The 18,134-nt window shown below is 26.3% G+C and overlaps 1 protein-coding gene across 2 annotated transcripts in view; it reads right to left on the bottom strand.

Annotated features, from left to right (window-relative positions):
* The window catches only part of LOC135925059 (E3 ubiquitin-protein ligase MARCHF6-like), a 22,165-nt gene extending 4,031 nt beyond the window's left edge, over nucleotides 1-18,134 (bottom strand). The window contains exons 1-18 of one of the 2 annotated variants that reach the window (XM_065460214.1): nucleotides 18,032-18,134; nucleotides 17,869-17,968; nucleotides 17,753-17,826; nucleotides 17,564-17,707; nucleotides 17,447-17,519; nucleotides 17,145-17,397; nucleotides 16,873-17,059; nucleotides 16,531-16,812; nucleotides 10,829-10,920; nucleotides 10,639-10,690; nucleotides 10,157-10,215; nucleotides 9,699-9,808; nucleotides 9,105-9,219; nucleotides 5,580-5,787; nucleotides 4,972-5,114; nucleotides 4,625-4,725; nucleotides 1,937-2,823; nucleotides 937-1,333 (exon numbers count right to left, since the gene is read on the bottom strand). In XM_065460214.1, coding sequence (XP_065316286.1) covers nucleotides 937-1,333; nucleotides 1,937-2,823; nucleotides 4,625-4,725; nucleotides 4,972-5,114; nucleotides 5,580-5,787; nucleotides 9,105-9,219; nucleotides 9,699-9,808; nucleotides 10,157-10,215; nucleotides 10,639-10,690; nucleotides 10,829-10,920; nucleotides 16,531-16,812; nucleotides 16,873-17,059; nucleotides 17,145-17,397; nucleotides 17,447-17,519; nucleotides 17,564-17,707; nucleotides 17,753-17,826; nucleotides 17,869-17,968; nucleotides 18,032-18,059 — 3,305 coding nt within the window. In that variant the 5' untranslated portion in view covers nucleotides 18,060-18,134. Of the gene's footprint in view, nucleotides 1-936; nucleotides 1,334-1,936; nucleotides 2,824-4,624; nucleotides 4,726-4,971; nucleotides 5,115-5,579; nucleotides 5,788-9,104; nucleotides 9,220-9,698; nucleotides 9,809-10,156; nucleotides 10,216-10,638; nucleotides 10,691-10,828; nucleotides 10,921-16,530; nucleotides 17,060-17,144; nucleotides 17,398-17,446; nucleotides 17,520-17,563; nucleotides 17,708-17,752; nucleotides 17,827-17,868; nucleotides 17,969-18,031 lie in introns of both variants that reach the window. The other variant, XM_065460213.1, reaches the window with a different exon arrangement.

The raw sequence follows: 18,134 nt of genomic DNA, 5'->3' as shown, positions 1-18,134 counted from the left end.
TACCTGGACAACTTTTATTTTGGTTTTGGCATATAGGAAACTAATGCAATTTTATTTTTACGTTCTCCCTTTAACCTTGTACAAGATGAATTATATTTTGACCAAATCTTTTCTGAAATGTTGAATGGCTCTGATAAATATGGCCATTTTTTCTATCTATTTTTTTAAGCAATAATCAAATACAAAATATCCTAATTTTTCAACCAAAATCATGTTCCTTAAATATCAATTTTCTATATAAAAAAAATCCCGTATCACAAATAGAAAATTAATCAGAATTGTCCTCAAAAGAATTTTATTAAAACATTATTAAAAAAAATAACTCTGCTACAAATAAAATATGCATTTTTATTCTTTTATTTTTAAAAAATGCATATTTTTAAATAACAATAAAAATGATACGTGTATTTTTTTTAAAATTTCCATATATGAGTGGTGGGAAATAGTTAAAATCAAACTTTCTAAAAACTATGCGTCTAAAAGCCTCAGGTTTAATCAATTAGAGTTTAAAAAAAACGAATAATTAGAATCGAATACAAATAATAAATTTTCGTGCAAATTCGAGTAGTAAATTATTAGATTCGTTTAAATTAATTGAATACGAATATTTATAAGTTTTTCGAATTTTATCAATGCAATAACTTAGGTTAGGTCTATTAAACCACCTATAAAAAAAATTTCGGATTGGGTTGAGCCCCACATTTAAAAATTTGATCCTAACCAGGCCTCCAAAAAAAACAGCTCAGCCTAAAATAAATTAATATGAAGAAGAATTATATTTAAAAAAAATTTAATAAGATTTTTCTAGGTGATTTTGTTGGCCAGTAGTACAAAATCTAGCTATTTTTATAGGTATATTAAAATTCTTAACTTTTTTATCCTTTATAGTTTTTAGCATAATATATTCGCCTAAAAAATGATCTAATTATATATAACCTTGTATTATTTTCATGGCTATTCACATTGGTAGACGCATTAAGATTGCTACTATCATTATTCATGAGGTCCACATTGACATTTTGATTCATATTGATATTTTGAGGCTCAAATTGTCTAAAATATCTCCACATAAACCATAAAAAATAGGTTCCAGCCAAAGCGGTGTATAGATCTTGAAAATCTGTTTCGGTTTGGCCTAACAAATTTAAATCTTCTGCTGTTGGATATGTTGTGGTGTTGTTAATATGTGAGATTGAGGAGTTATGGGTAGTCCCGTTTATTATATTTTCGTTGTTGTATTGGTAATATGAGTAAAGGACGTGATCGGAGGATAAGAGTAAGTAACTACCAATATCCCAAGGGAAACGCTTGACTATAAGGCGACCCAAGAAAACTGTAAAAAAAAAAAATTATATTAGTTGAAGATTTGGTGGTAGGATAAGATAAAATTCCATCGAATATTTAAATATTAAAAAATCAACCTAATTAATCCGAAATACCAAAAAATATATATGATGCAAGTGCAAGGTTTATAAGATTCGTAAAAATATAAATTAGTTTAGGAAACAATTAGAAAAGTTTGGGAATAACAGTAAATGGAGTTCTTGATCAGATATTCTTTTAAGTTTTTTTCCCTTAGTATTATATTTTCAGCGACCTATCCAGGTCCAATCAAACCAAATACGGGCTGGTGTTCAGACAGACATTCTCTCAAACTCGGCCAGATAATTGGTTTTAAAATTTTAAATTCTCATAAATATTTTTTTCCAAGAATAACACCGGAAGGTATCTTATTTTTCAATAGTCCAATAATCATTCTTTAATTTTTTTCAGATCAAATCAGACCTATTTCTAAAATAGAAATTATCAGATTTGAATCGAGAAGAAAAAAAATTCCTCTGGTCCTTTAAAAATCGGTTCCGATCCATGGCTTCTAATTTTAGTCTAGAATGAAAATTAAAGTAATATGCTAATCTGAAAAAAATATGGAAATTACCGGGCAAGGTGAAGAGCATAAATGACGATGTAACAATGGTGAGAGCTATAGTTATTATCAAGGCAGCTATTCTTAAAGGAAAATAGGTGGGCCTATTATAATTCAGCCCGGGAACAATGCGGGGGTTATTACTTCCGCCATTATTTTTAGGTGGTTCTTCCTTATTTGAATATATTTTATCCGTTTGGTCAAATTTTGTATCGTAACTCTTGTTGGATTCGTTATTTACTACATCGTTTTTCTCGCCATTATTTGTGATTTTACTGGTATTGCTAAGATTTATTGGATTTCCTTCATTATCATCTGATATTCGGTTATGGCTAAATGACAGAGAATCGTCATTTATATAATTGATATTTTCGTTATTCAATATGTTTCTACTATCACTGATATATTTAACACCATTTGTGGGTATATTCGCTTCTTGTTTATTGTCATGATTATCATCAATCGTTACATCATTCAAGATCTCATGATCGTTCGTTATCCAGGCAGATGATGTCGAGGCAATCTGTGATTCGTCGTTTGTTATGCTAGAATCAAAGACTTGGGAAATTTCGTCAGATTTGTCAACATTTTCCGATAGCTTTTCAGAATCATTATCCGGTTTATGGCCTTTTTCTTTCTCGAAAGCTTTCTCCGATTTACCCTTTTTATTCTTTGGTTGCGTCCGCTTATTTTCAATGTTTTCCGTACTCGTTCGAACATGACCGACTGTGGGATTTCCTAGGAGATAAGAAGTAAGGCCTAGCAGTTGTCCTACATGACGAGCCCACCATGTTATAAGGAGAGTGCCATAATGTCGAGCTCTATTTTGTTCCATCAGCGAAGGAATAACTACGTGGAAAAGAACTAATTCCAAAGGTAATTCGGCAAAATAAGAGTCACTTCAAGAAAAGTTTAATCAGAAATATTTATTTAAAAATTGTATAAAAAAAAAATTCAAATTAGATTGGTTTAGTTAGAAAGATGAGGGATTTAGGAAAATCCTATTATAAATATTTTAAGTTATTTAAATAACTTTCTGTGTAAAATTTAAATAATATAAGACCATTTCCAAACAGAAAGTTTTTTTATAAGCGATTTTCATGTGTTTTATTAAAATATTAAATAGCGTAGTAATTTAATTCTTATATACAAAAATTTTTAATTATTTCGAGTAGGGTCTGTGGCCGAGTCGGTTTAGTACCTATATCACGATTCGATAGTTCTGAATTCGAATCCAGCAAGGGTCATTTTTTTTAAAGCTAACTTGGTGGTTCCTTTCTTGGGGGGGGGGGGGTGATATATAGTAAACTCGACCACGTGATTCCGTTAATATATAATAAAAAATAAATCGGTCTTATTGCATCTTAATAAATCTTGGTCGTTGTTTAGCAAGTGAACTAATGTCATATATCATTACTCCATGTTTCCAGCTAATTTTTTTATTTATTTCCAAACAAAGGGTAATAATTTGTCGAATTAATTTTTTAGCATAACAAAATATTTTTTAAAAAAAGACATATTGCAATCTCTCCCAGACGCCATTTAATCTTTAATAAAAAAAACAACGAGTTTTATTTACATTAATTATTTAATAGTGGGAAATTTATATTATGAAAAAAAAATTAATTCAACAAAATATTGTATTTTGTTTAACAATAAATAACAAATTTGCCTAAAACATGCTATAAAACCGCTTTGAAAAAACGTTGACTGGAAATCGCCTAACATAGTATAATGTTGTGGTTGTGAGAATCGCCAATAGAGTACTGATTAACGTTTGATATAATTGTAAGCGTGCGGAAATGAATGAATGATACACTGATTAAAAAAATATATACTTGCACGCATACAATTATATTAATGACAATCAATACTCTATTGACATTTCCTGCAACTACAACACTTCCCCCCCCTTAACTAAACCCTCTCACTGAAATTCAATCAAAGTATGACTCCTGGTCATTATCATTACTTAACTTATAATAATATTTAGCTTAATATTACAGAGACTAGGTAATTTTTGAATTTATAAATCCGGGCCAAAATAAAAAATCTGAGCTGGCCATAATATTTTGCATAATATCAGAGAGACTAGGTATCCAATTCGTTTATTTTATAAATATTGCTTTGTTTAATTTTCACTAAACCTGGGTTTGGGATAAGTCCATAACATTATACATTATATTATTTATTAGTATTAATTAATCATTTAAGTTTTTGTTAGGTTTAATATTAATAAAGTACTATTTTATTTTGAAAATTTTTATTTGGAAAAATTTTACAGGAATTTTTGACGATTTCCTCAAAAAATATTTTAGGGATTTTTTTCCGGGGATATTTTTTCCTATATTGTTAATTTTATAAAAATAATTTAATATTTTATAGGATTTAAAAAATAGGGGAATTTTTTTCCGGGGAATTATTTTCTATAGGAATTTTTTCCCGGGGAATTATTTTCCAAGGGAATTGTTTTCCGGGGATTTTTTTTTCCGGAGAATTATTTACCTGGGAATTCTTTTCCTGGGGATTTTTTTTCCAGGGAATTATTTTCCTAGATTCATCTTCTATGTTGTATGTGAACCATTTTATATATTTTTTATCTGACATAAAAATTCGAAAGTGGTAATAAATGATTAACTACTTAAACAAATGAGTTGGTTCGTAGATGTATAATGATTTATATTTGATAAATAATATTACTATGAAGATATAAAGTTGAATGGCAAAAATTTTGGAAATAAGAATCGTATCAGTTGAGTAGGTACGTAAACGCTTAGGGTGATCAATGATACAAACATCAACTGTAAATAATGTAATTATTAAATTCTATAAATTTTTAAAAGGGTAAAATCTAGAGTAAGTAAGGTGATCATATATACTATATAAACAGCCTTAAGTAGTAAATTTATATGAAAGTTTAATATTTAAAAAAAAGGCAAACTAATGCCCCTAAAATCATTCTTATGACACTATTAACTCCTTAAATATGAAACTATATATGTTATACGCTACTGTATATATCTTTTATCTAAATAACACTCACTTACCCAGGATAAGCAAAAACGTCTAAAGTGTTCCCGAACAGGGAATAGTATCATTTCCTTGATGGGGTTGAACTCAGCTAAAATAGCGGCCTGAATGGGAATACGTTGTTCTAGATTTTCATCTACTCCTTGAGCTGGGTTGTCGTCTGATTTTTAAATATATTGATTGACACAATAATATTTTTATTATTTTGTTAGATATTCCGTAACACATTTTATCACTAATTAATTTTTTTATTTTATTTTGAACATTAATATTCAAATTTTAACTTAAATAAATCTTTTATTATCAAAATAAATAAAATATTTATTATTTGTTTTACTCTATGAATACAAAATGTTTTACTCTATTATCATGAAACCCTTTCCAGGCATCGTGTATAACATATTTAGATCAAGAAGTCTATTAAAAACATTTTATTTTAATCGTTTATTAGATCATTTAAAAATATTTCTATTTAGTATTTAATTTCATATTCATTATTCCACATTTTTCACTTAATACTTATCTACAAATCTTTAACTCTGAGTTGAAAAAAATTTAAATAAGAAAAGACCAATAATCTCTCCTTTTTCCACTTATATTCAAATAGATAATTTAAATACATCACCATTAGCTCGGGCATTATTATTAAGAGCACCAGATGAAGCCCTCAAAAACCAGACGATCCCAGGCCTTAAGGCTTCCCGACAAATGGCCACACCAGAAGCGAAATAAAACACGTAAACCACCCCGAAAAGCCAGTGGGCTAAGGCGGAAGTGGCCGGATTAGTAGATAGAGTGACAAGACGATCTGAAAAAGAGGAACCAAACAATTTCTATTTTTTATTTTTATTTTAAAAACAATTAAAATTAAATAAAATAAATTGATAATTTTCAACTGAGTTATAACTTACTTAATAAGTATTAATCATTACTTTATAAATTGTTCTCATATATTATTATTATTTTATTCAACAGTAAGGGTCATCATTTATTATCAACTATTTAAACAAGAAAATGTTTGTTTAAATAAATACTGGAAGATTTAATATTTCATAAAATGGTTAAGGGAATGCTAAGCTAATATGGCATATTAAGATGTATAAAATTATGTTTTATAATACAAAATTATGATATTTTTTTGAAGATGGGTGTCATAATTAGCGTTTTTTTAAATTATTGTATATATTTTGTTTTTTTTTGTTAATTTATTATATGTATTTTTATCACGCGCAATAATCCGATTTGTTAACTTTAGCGCATTAATTTGTTTTTGGGATCGTGAGACTCATCATAGTCAGTTTTTATATATATAATTTGGAAAAGAAATTTTGTAAAATTAATGACATATTTTTTTGTTTCTTGTTTAGAAGAAAATAAAATTTTGTAAAATTAATTAATATTTTTTCGTGTGTTCTTGTTTGAAAAATAAAAATAAATTAGTTAATGTTCTAGGCATATGTTTGTTTATTTATTATTATTAAAATATTATTGATTTTTTTAATGTATTAAATATATGATTGATTTTTTTTATTGGTTTTAAAAAGAAAATAAAAGTTTGAATTTTGGAAAATAAAAAAGTATCTCAAAAGTATCATAAAAAAAAACTGAGATATAGTTTGGTAAATATGTATATATATAATTGAATAGTTAGAAGTATGTAAAGGTAAAAGTAAGAATTGTCTTAGTATATGAGATAATATAACTGAATATGTTGAAAATTCGTTTGGTTTAACAAAAATGTATATTGCAAGTCATTTTTTTGGTTTTATTAAATATTTGTTATTAAGTGAAGTGAAGTGAAGCATATCGTGGTTAATAGTTTTTTTTCTTGTGTTAAAAAAAAACAGTTGAGAGATAAAAGGAAAAGTTGAAAAGGGAAATTATTTTATAGTAATGTAGATTGTGTTAACTTTTTAAATTGATAGAATGTTAAAATAAGAAATCAATTTATTTGGTGAAGAATCGATAAAGAAAAAAATAAATTAAACAACTTATGGATTATTATTGAAAAAATGAAATTTATGCAGCAAGAGGTTGATTTAATGAAGTTTGGAAAATATATGTTTTGAAATAAATAATGAGGGTGGTGAGTGGATTAAAAAATGTTATTTGTTTATCAAATTAATTGTTTATTGTGAAAATAATAATTAAATATAAGTTGGAATAAAAAGAAAAGTTAATAAGGGAGTTTGTTAGTAAAATTGAAAAATGGTAAAGTACATTTTTAAAAAAAAAAAGAAGTTCGTGAGTCGATTAAAAAGGTATGTTTGTGAAAAATTGAAATGGTAAAATATATTAATTATTTTAAATTAATAATAAAAATAAATGAAAATTGAAGGATAGATTATTTTGTTTCAAGGAAAAATATAATCGTTGATTATGACTGAGGAAAATTCTATTTACAATGATTTCGATAATATTACACCAATGATTCAGAATAAGCGATAATAAGACCAACTATCAAACTATCCACAATGACGCGATAATCAACTTTCAAGTTCGGATGCAGCCAATCATTTAACTACCAACTTAGTGATCGATAATACGATAACTTTAGATGATGCAAAGCAAATGATCCATTATGCTATGATGTACTAACGAAATTGCTAAAGACCGATAACTCGACGATGAAAAAATGATGAACAATACGACCGATCAATTAATGGTGTCAACAACAATATGAAAATTGACATATTACAAAGAATAATAGTTTTTTTTTAAAAAAATTTTGAATTCGTGTCCTGAGAATGCCTCTTAAAAATAAGGGAGGTGTTCTAGGCATATGTTTGTTTATTTATTATTATTAAAATATTATTGATTTTTTTAATGTATTAAATATATGATTGATTTTTTTTTATTGGTTTTAAAAAGAAAATAAAAGTTTGAATTTTGGAAAATAAAAGAGTATCTCAAAAGTTAATAAAGTTATATTATTCAGGACGGTCTCGGATTTATTCCCAAGTTAAATTATTCAGGACGGTCTTTGATTTATTCCAAAGGGCACAACGTAAACAATGGGAAATATATTTTAAAAAAGTTACTCGACTGCAATGTATTTGGGGAAGCACGTAGCCGCAAGGAGACAGATCTCTTCCAGAGCAAAAAATGTAGACAATTAAAATATTTAGTAGAAGCCTTCGTCATTAATTATTTTATGAAGTTAGAGGAGCGTATAGCATAATGGCCTAAAAAACATCTATTCAGAGTACTTTATTGGACTCGATATTTTCTTTACATCTGTATCGACAATTAATAATCGGGCCATTCAATGTCAAATTGATCAAAAAATCATGATTTTCGGGTGACCCCTTTCGATTTTTACCAAATTTTGTATAAAAACAAGGTTCGTGTAACTAATATTTGGGGAAAATTTGAGCCTTCTAGCTACTGTTAAATTCCATATCAAATCAGTTCACCCACTCCAAAGCCTCATCCATTTACCAGGCAATGTTGAAAATGTTGTGATATGACCTTCTATATCATATCTTATTTAAAAAATATCATATAGGAACATTATTTATCATTTAAACGGATAAAATAAAATAGGTCATCTTTGTTTAAAATTTAATTTAATAGAAGCGATCCATTTTTCTATTATTTGGTTTATTTTTGGACAAAGGACAAATATTATTATTTTTTTTATAATTTAAAAAAAAAAAATTATTCATAAAGTTTTGAACGAAAGTCGTGAAGGCGTTCCTTTTTTTTGAAGATGAACTTTAAACGCGAATATGTTAAATTTCTGTTGATTTTTTAGAAAAAATTAACCACTATATATTAGTAACTGTCAATTTTTAAAATCATTAGTAATATTTTTTTCCGGTCATGGGTTACTTTATTTGAATATTTACTGATGATTTGATGAATTTTTTTATAAATAAATTATACCACCCCCTCCCCTTAAGAAAATTATTGGCTTTGCGCCAGAATTTGGGTATTATAATTTATTTTATTAGAAAAAGCGTTGTAAGTTAACACTTACTCCAAGATAGAATTTTATAATAGTTGTAAATGCATATCCCATAAAAAAAACTATAAAATAGAACTTCTTAATTTATATTATTATATTTTATAAGTTACAACACTTCTTAGCCTTGTAAATATATATAATTTAAATATTTTAATTATTTATTTATTTATTAATTCTTACCAAAGAGCAAATGTCCAAAAACCAACCACAAAAGAAAGGAAAGATAATGATCTCCAAAATGAGAAGTAAGCAAACTTTGATAATGATGTAGCAAACACCGAATACCATTTTTAATCTTAATATGAATATAAAAAAATTATATAACACTATTATTTTGTTAGATTGGGTATTCCCTGATAGTATAAACAAGATATTAAAATAAAAATCTAGGTTTTATGGGTGATCCTTATCATATTTTCAAGCATATACGAGCATATAATATCTGTTCCGATAATGTTAAAATATATAAAAATTTATTTCATCTTTGTTTTTAAAATTTTTATACAAATTTTTAAAAGAGAGTATTGTGGATTAAAATTATAAATTTTACAACTATAAAAATTGACTATCTCTTGATTGAGGAACCTTGATTAGTGGTTATAGATTCTATAAAGTATATTTGCATAAGTGTTGTATAGAAACAATTTTACGATTAATCACGTTATCTGTTTTATTTTCAAAAAAATCAATTTCTTATATTACGAAATTAATTGTTAATTAAAGTGATTAATCAATATTGCCCTCTAGGATATGTGTATCTACTATATTTTTTACTTGGAGTGATTAAAGAAAGCCGAGAATTTACGCCCAATTAGAAAGACTTGAGCTATAAGAACGTATCCAGTGTATATGAATATGGTGGCATCGAAATTGGTATTGGATATCTTTAATATAAAGACGTTAAATTTTTCAATCAATAAATATATATATAATATTCCTTTTTTCTTTCTAATTCTTCCGTGATTATAACTTTACCAGGGGAACCATAAATTTAAAACGTTAAACAGATTCGTATATTATATGATTCCCGGGATATCGTTAAGATCTATAATCCGGTCCAATCGGCGTGGGTGGGTGTAATTTTGTTCTGGACCAAAGATCGAACCGTGGAATTCGCTATTGGGATCCAAAACGCACCCAATGTTATAAGTGGGTTCTATTCAGCCCCAAATATTTCTTTATTAATTTTATCATATATAAATAGTAGTATATATGTTTTACAAGCTTCTTACCTTTTTTTCAAGTCTAAACACCTTGAAACAAAGTTTTCCGTAATGATATGGCAGAAAAGCTTGAAATTTTTTTTCCAAAAAAAAAAAAAGGAAAAGGATATATTATTAAAATATTAACTTTTAAAACATATTTGCCTAAACCAACTATGCCTAAATTTCCGTTATGCAATATATATATTATGGACAAAAAATAGGTATAATTTTCCCAATCATTAAATATATAATTTATTGTTTAATGAGAGTAATTTATTAGTTTTATAAAATGTGTTAATATTTAATAGCTTACCTTCTCAATATTCAATTTATAATTTCATTAATATTCAAAATACGTTTTATTGTTGTCTCTAAAAAAAATTTAAAGTTAGATGTTTTGCAGGTTACCGGCGACATAATACATGAACAATAATTAACAAACTCGTTATATAATCTTACAAGAGTTATTATTATTAATAAACTATTATTTATTTGCAAATGAGTTGTACCGAATAAGAATATGAAGAGAGCATTAAAAACGATTATCCACAAGGCATGTTCCTTTAATAATAATAAAAAATATATAAATTATATATATAAGTAAAATTAATTAGAAGTAAAATGAAAACAATAAAACTAAGTATACATTAATTAATTACATTTGCATTTAATTTGTTTTAAAAAAATTATAATTTGTACCAAGAAACTGTATGTCCCGTCAAGCCCCAAAAGGTTTTCCCAAGTTAAATCTTCGACGGCCCGATCCCAATCGATATTGTTCAAATTGAAAACTGATAGAAATACAAAAAAAAATATATTTCCATGTATTTTTTTTTTATAAATATTTATTATTATTCTCTACTTTTAAATCTTTCGGGTTTAAATCGGGTCTAAGAGGATTTTAGTTTCCGGATTTCTGATTTCGGTCGGGTTCCGAAATTCGGTCTTAACCATTTAGTTTAATTAAGATGACAACTATTTTTAATAATTTTTAAAAAAAAATAATTATTGTCTTAATAAAAAGTAATAATATCAAAAAACTTAAGTCGTGAAAAAATGATAATTGTTATTTATTAAAAAAAAATCATATTTCTCCCAAGGGGACCAGGAAACATAAAACATATTAAAAGGGGTTGACAAAACTTTATCTTATGAGACAACATATTATACTAAATTCCTTCTTTAATTATTTGATAATAGCTCAACTCATGGAATGTTCAACTGAAGAAAATTTTTTGACTTGGATGAGATATATTTAAAATTAAACAAGCTATCTGAAGTAAGGAGTAGGATTAAAAGTCAGAGAGATATGGGTTAGGATTAAGATGCGTGAAAAAAATGGTTTTTGATAAAATTTAATAAGTCTTTTTAACAATAACCTTTCAAATCTGACAGGTCATGTAAATTTAAATAAATCAGCTGTTGTAACGGAAATTTCCTTGAATTAGAGTATAATCATAATATTTAACCAACTCCATTCATTGAATCTAGGAAAATAATTCCTTGGTAAAAAAAATCCCCGAAAGATTACTCCCCGGGAAATAATTCCTCGGAAAATAATTCTCTAGGAAAAAAATCACCGAAAAAAAATTCCTACAGAAAATTATTCCCCGGAAAAAATTTCCCCGGAAAAAATTACCCCGGAAAATTATTCCCCTATTTAGAAAATTAACAAAATAGAAAAAAAAAATCCCCAAATAAAATATGTAAGATTTTTGAGAAAATCAACAAAATTAAAATAAATTCTTATAAAATTTTTCGAAATAAAATTTCCCAGATAAAATTGTTAAGCAAAATTATGAATAATAACTAGTTATTAATATTAAACCTAACCAAATTAAATTATTATTAATTAATCCTAACCAATATAATGTATAATGTTATGGCCTTATTCCGAACCCAGGTTCGGTGAAAATTAAACAAAACAATATTTGTAAAATAAACGAATTGGATACCTAGTCTGTGTGATATTAGGCAAAATATTATTATATGCTAAGTAATGATGATAACCAGATTTTTATTTTGGGTAGGATTTATAAATTTATACCATATTTTGACCTGGATATGCAGTACTTAAATTAAATCAAAATGTTTTTTAAATTCAAATTCCCTAGAAGACTTGAGGAATAATAAAACGAAAGTTAAATAAATCTAGTTCACCTATTTTCATCAACTTTTAGATATTATTGAAAAATCAAATTTTTAAAAAAAAAATTTATTAGGCTGCATTCAAAGTGGAGACTGATCCGTTTTTTACATCCGTTCCGTCAAAAGTAAATCTCATTAAATTTGATATATATTTATTTTCATTTTTAAAAAATTATAAGTAACTTTATAAGCTCTATAAAATTTGCCGGATCAAAAAGTCATGTTTTGACTTCAAAATTTGCCGGATCTTTTTTTAAGACGGAAGGTATCGGAACGGATGCACTTTGAACATATATATCATTTTTAATGAGATTGACTTTTGACGAAACGGATGTAAAAAACGGATCCGTCTCCACTTTCAATGCAACTTTATAAAAAAAATATTTATTTATACACAAATTATTTTCCATAAAGTTTTTAGAAATATATTAAAAATTTAAATCATTGCCTTCAAAAATAGTTAATAAATTTTTTATTTTGTTATGTAATATATGAAGTCTTTTGCTGATAATTTTTAGAATATAAAATATATTGTGTTCTATATGACACAAACTTGATATTTGTCATTAGTTGACGAAAATAATTAAAATTTATAATCAGATACAATTTTTAAAATCAATAGTATTGTATTAACATAAAAAATTTCCATTTTTTTATTTTTGTCTGGGATTCAGACTAATATAAACGTACGTAACAGAAGAGTGTTCTAATATTCATATTTAATGTTATATATATCTATTATTTAACCTTAGTGGCGTGTGGGTTTGAAATACCCCCCCCCCTCTTCATTGTAAATATAATGAGGTTAAATGATCTGTTTTTATAATATATATTGAAATCCAGGTGAAAAGTAGATCATAGAATTAATCTCCTTCTTTCTAGGAAAAAAATTTGTTTTCACTTTTAAATTGCAACCATAATTTTTATCTATTTCTATAAAAATCTATCATATTTTCTTTCCAAGATGTCACAAAATCTACACTTTCATGCTATCTACTAAATTATAAAGTATCAAAGCTACCAATCGATTTATAAATTCTTATATTTTAAGATTGCCCTTTATCGCTTAGAATTAAAACAGAAATAATGCTCAAAAAAAATCCACAAACGTCGAGACTTAATATATTTTTTTAGAAATGTTTTCGTTAATTAATCTGCAGGGTTATATTTGATAATTTTAAAAAAAAATTATTCGGAGAATTTTTTTCCGGGGATTTATTTTCCCCTATATATTAAATTTAAAATCTAAAAAATGGCGAATTTTTTTCCGGGGAATAATTTTCAATGGGAATTATTTTCCAGGGGATATTTTTTCCTGGGATTTTTTTTCTGGAGAATTATTTTCCAGGGAACTTTTTTCTAGGGAACTTTTTCCCGGGGAATTTTTTTCCTGGGAAATTATTTTCGGAGATTTTTTTCCGGTTTTTTTTCCGGGGAATTATTTTCCGCTTACCCCATTCATTACATGCTTATTTAACGTTAATATTCAATCAAATTCGGATATATATTTCAAACTCAAAACTAACAAATTAAAAAAATAATAATGCAATTTATTTTGTATTTAATTTTTTTTTTAAATTATAAAAATAAATTAATAATCGATTGTAACACTTCGAGAACAAAAAAAAATACGAAAAAATGTGATCATAAATAATTAATTAAATATCCCCATTTACGATCGTCTGCCGCCGATCGCAAAACACGCTAACATTATATTATCGATTTAATTAACGCAATTACTTTATTTTTTTTAAATGGCAAACAAAAAAGGAAATAGGCAGACCTTATATATTATATATTCGTTAAAAAAAGAAGCTTATAATTTAATTTATATAAAATGATAATCGTCAAGGTGATAACCGATATTTAAAATGGCAGAGCGGACCGGACCAGACCGTTTTAAGAATCATCGAGATCCTTCTTCCTTTTTTTTGACTACACAAGGAAGTCAGTAAATTTAGCCGACCAAGCCAACAAAAAAAAATAACTAGTCAGAATAAAATTTACAGTGTTGAGCATTTTAAAATTATTAGCCGGAGTTATGATTTTGATCAGTAAGCTGAATCCCTTTAGTTCGTCTTTTTTCAAATTTTATATATATAAAATAAGATAATATTTTTCTTTGATCTTTTTCAATTTCTTTAATGTTTCATGTATTTTTTTTATAATTAAGATAATGGATCAATATTTAAAAAAAAAATAGTAAGTTATTAGCCAGTCATTTAAAATTGAATATATCTATTAGAGAACTGCAAAGCGGTATAGTTAAGTAATTAATATATTATTTAGCCATTTATACCATTAGCTGAAAATTATCACATTGGTCTCGCGATTTTTTTTAAAAAAATATATATAGTAGCTAACATATAAAGGAAATTAATATAAAAATGTATTAATGTTAACGAATTACCTCCGGCACGGTTATGTAGATCGAATCAGCCTAAATTTAGCCATTACCCAACTATACGGGCTAGGCATAGGCATGGCAATCGTGAAAAAGATATTTTAGGGCCGGGAATGGGATTCACAATTTATTTACAATATCAGGCGGGGCCTAGCGAATTTCAGATTTTCGGTAAAAATTTTAATAGGCCACCCCAGGTATCAAAATTTTGATATTATATTTTTTGAATTTCAAGCTAATATTTTGATCAATTTAATAATTGATAAAGTATCGATTTATTTAATTCATATTACTTAACTATATTATAATTATAAACTATAATATAATAAAAATAAACACGCTCATTCTATAAAAACGTAATTGTGACTAAGTTCCCCCAAAAAAAGAATAATAATATATTAAAATAGTATGAATTTTTTGTTTTTTAAAAAAAATTAAGGTTCTTTTTGACATACGTCCAAAATTGTTAATTTATAATATTTATTTTATTAGGCCATATCAACTGGATTAGAATTTTATGATCTTTTTTTACAATAATTTTTTGGCAGCTTTTAATTTTCGCAAAAAAATATATTAAGTACATCTTTTGCGATTTTTATACATTAAAAATCTTTATAATGAATATTAAGCTCAAAATTTTATGCAAAAAAATTTTTTCACTCAAACTTTGTTTGAAAATAACATTTATAAAAAGCATGCCGAGGTTCAAGTCTAGTATAAAACACATTTTTTTAAAAAATCGTTGTGTTAATCTGACCGATTCCGAGAAAATATCTGTCCAAGTTTGACCAATTGGAGTTCAGTTAGATCGGCGAAATACTATCTGGCTGTGCCCCGAAGCGTTGTTGAATGCCATTTTGGTTTTACGTATACAAAAAAACATTTTATAATCTAAGTAATTTCTGATTTTTTTTCATAAAATTTTTAAAGTAAATTGTTTATATCAGATAAAACCAAAATGGCGAACCACCAGCTAATATGTATTGAAATTTCGATAAATGGTGTGGATTAAATTTGGACTCGGATTGACCGGCACTTAATATGAAATAGAACTACTCAAAGAAAATTTACCATATTTTTAAAAAGAATTTTTATAATTATATTTTTAAACAAAATTTTATTCACCATTTAATGTCTGATTAGCCAATTTAACGATGTAAGCTGATTACTAATATTTAGGGCTGCACCCATATTTAATATTTGATTGGATCAAAAACGATATTTTCAAAGAAGCCAATCTGATCTGATATTTATCATCCTTTTTATTATTTATTTAAGAATGTAATCTCATAATAGTAATAACCAACATTTAATATATCTGTAATTGCAATGTTTAAAAAAATAAATAATTATTTTGAAAGTAAAAGTATCTAAATAGTGATATTAGTTTCCCCAACAAGACACGAATTTTAAAATATTTAACGAGCCATATTTTAAATGGGATATTAACCCCTTTTGGAGAATAGAAAATAAAGTATACTTAATTAATTGTGATAATGCATCAAATATTGCTTTAGACCTTAGTCATAAGAAATGGAAAATATCAATGTTTCTTGTTTTGTCCAGTTTATATTCACATTTAGTTATTTTTTGCATAAAAATTTTTAATTTTTTTATAATATTGGGTTTAAAATATGGCAAATAAAAACCTATTCAAATACTGGATCATTATTGGTTATCAGATCAAGTGTGTATCATTATTGGATTAAAATTTTGTGGATGGATCGGTACAGTCCTATTAGCATTCTTAAAAATATGAATGAACAATTAAATCCAATGTTGAATATGATACCTCCCTAGAGATAGATACTAAAATTTTTAATTTTTTATTTATTTATCATTTTATCACTATCAAGTCCAGCTAATAAAGCAGGTGCAGGTTGGACAGGTTGAATTGCTTGTACTGGAATTTCTCTTGGTTCATCGCTTAGTGTGGCACTGTCTTGGGTTGTGGCTGCATCATTGTCAGTAGCTGCCAAATTATTACCATGTATATCAGTTGAGATTTCAAGTGGTTTCTCAATGACTTTGTCACTAATTAATGAGTTTGGTGAGATATTGATGTTAAGAGCAGATTGTGGGTCAGAAACTTTCAATGAATTTTCACATAACTTTTCTGGGAATATTTTATCTATTTTTAGTATGTTATCATGATTTGGAAAACTATTGAAAGGTTGATAACTATTTTTACTATTTTCAAAAGCAAGTCCAAAATCTTTAGATTCTGCAATTGTATTTTTATACATAATATTGTGGTTTTCAATATTTTCAGGCTTTTCATTTGTATTTAAATTATTGTTGTTGGAACTTATTAAGTAATTTTTGGATGTAGATGGCATATTCATGTCCAAATCTCTGGTCTTGGGTAAATTTAGAGGCTAAATATTATTTATTTTAAGTATTCAATTAAAAAATAAGGCATAAATAATATATTTAAATTAAGCTATAGACATTTATATTTACTTTTTCATTGTAAATTAAGTCCGCATTTGATTCTTTCACATTTGTATCAGGATTTGTAGGTATTTCAATTTGATCATTTATTGCAGAATTTGTTGTAGGGATTGGTGGAGATTGAACAGGTACATTAACTAACCAATCATTTATTTCTTCTGTAGAAAGTATTTGTTCTTTCAACCAAACTATACACATAAACATACATAGACCACATACAACTATTATAATTCCTTGAGCATACGACAATAATAATTGTTTACTGTAAACAAAGTAAATGCTTTAATGATCTTATAATATTGTAAATAAACCTATCTAAATAAGTCAATGATGTTGGAAGCAAAGCTGAGGCATTTAGGTGAAAAATAGCAGTATATATTCTTGCTAAAAAAAAAAATTATATGAGAATAAAATACATTTTATTATACATGCAGCAAATGGAACCATAACTAACCATGCAATTATAACCAAAGTATAATGAAACCAATTTTTAAACACTTTAAATATTGTATTTAAGATTCCATAAATAATAACAGATAATGGTATGCTTTTAGGCATATCTGTAGCATATACTAATATTTTAAATTTATGGTTAGTTATTGATTAATATCTTAAACTTGGAATAAATGTAAATGGATGTTTACAGAGTTCACAACTTTCCTTTTTGCTATATTTCAGCCATTGAACAAGACTTTAAAATAAAATTATAAAGATTATCAAATGTTGATTTTACCAATCTTGATGAACATATTTGATTGTGCCATGGCAAACACAAGGATAGAATAGAGGATTATCTAAACTACCCTCTGATCTACATACTCGACATATGTCATCTATAAATCAATAAAAAAAATAAGTTTAATAAATTTCTATATAAAACTATATTAAATTTATACCTGACTCCTCATTTATATCATTTTTCATTATTATAATTTATAATTTTACATTACAAAAAAAAATTCAGGATAGAGGGCATCATCGACTGATCAAAAAATAGAT

The sequence above is a fragment of the Gordionus sp. m RMFG-2023 genome, chromosome 2, assembly GCF_954871325.1.
Source record: "Gordionus sp. m RMFG-2023 chromosome 2, tfGorSpeb1-WG-v2, whole genome shotgun sequence".
In the NCBI taxonomy this organism is placed as follows: Eukaryota; Metazoa; Nematomorpha; class Gordioida; order Chordodea; family Parachordodidae; genus Gordionus; species Gordionus sp. m RMFG-2023.
The sequence above is the reverse complement of the archived record's forward strand: the minus strand, read 5'-3'. Positions and strand labels throughout refer to the sequence as shown.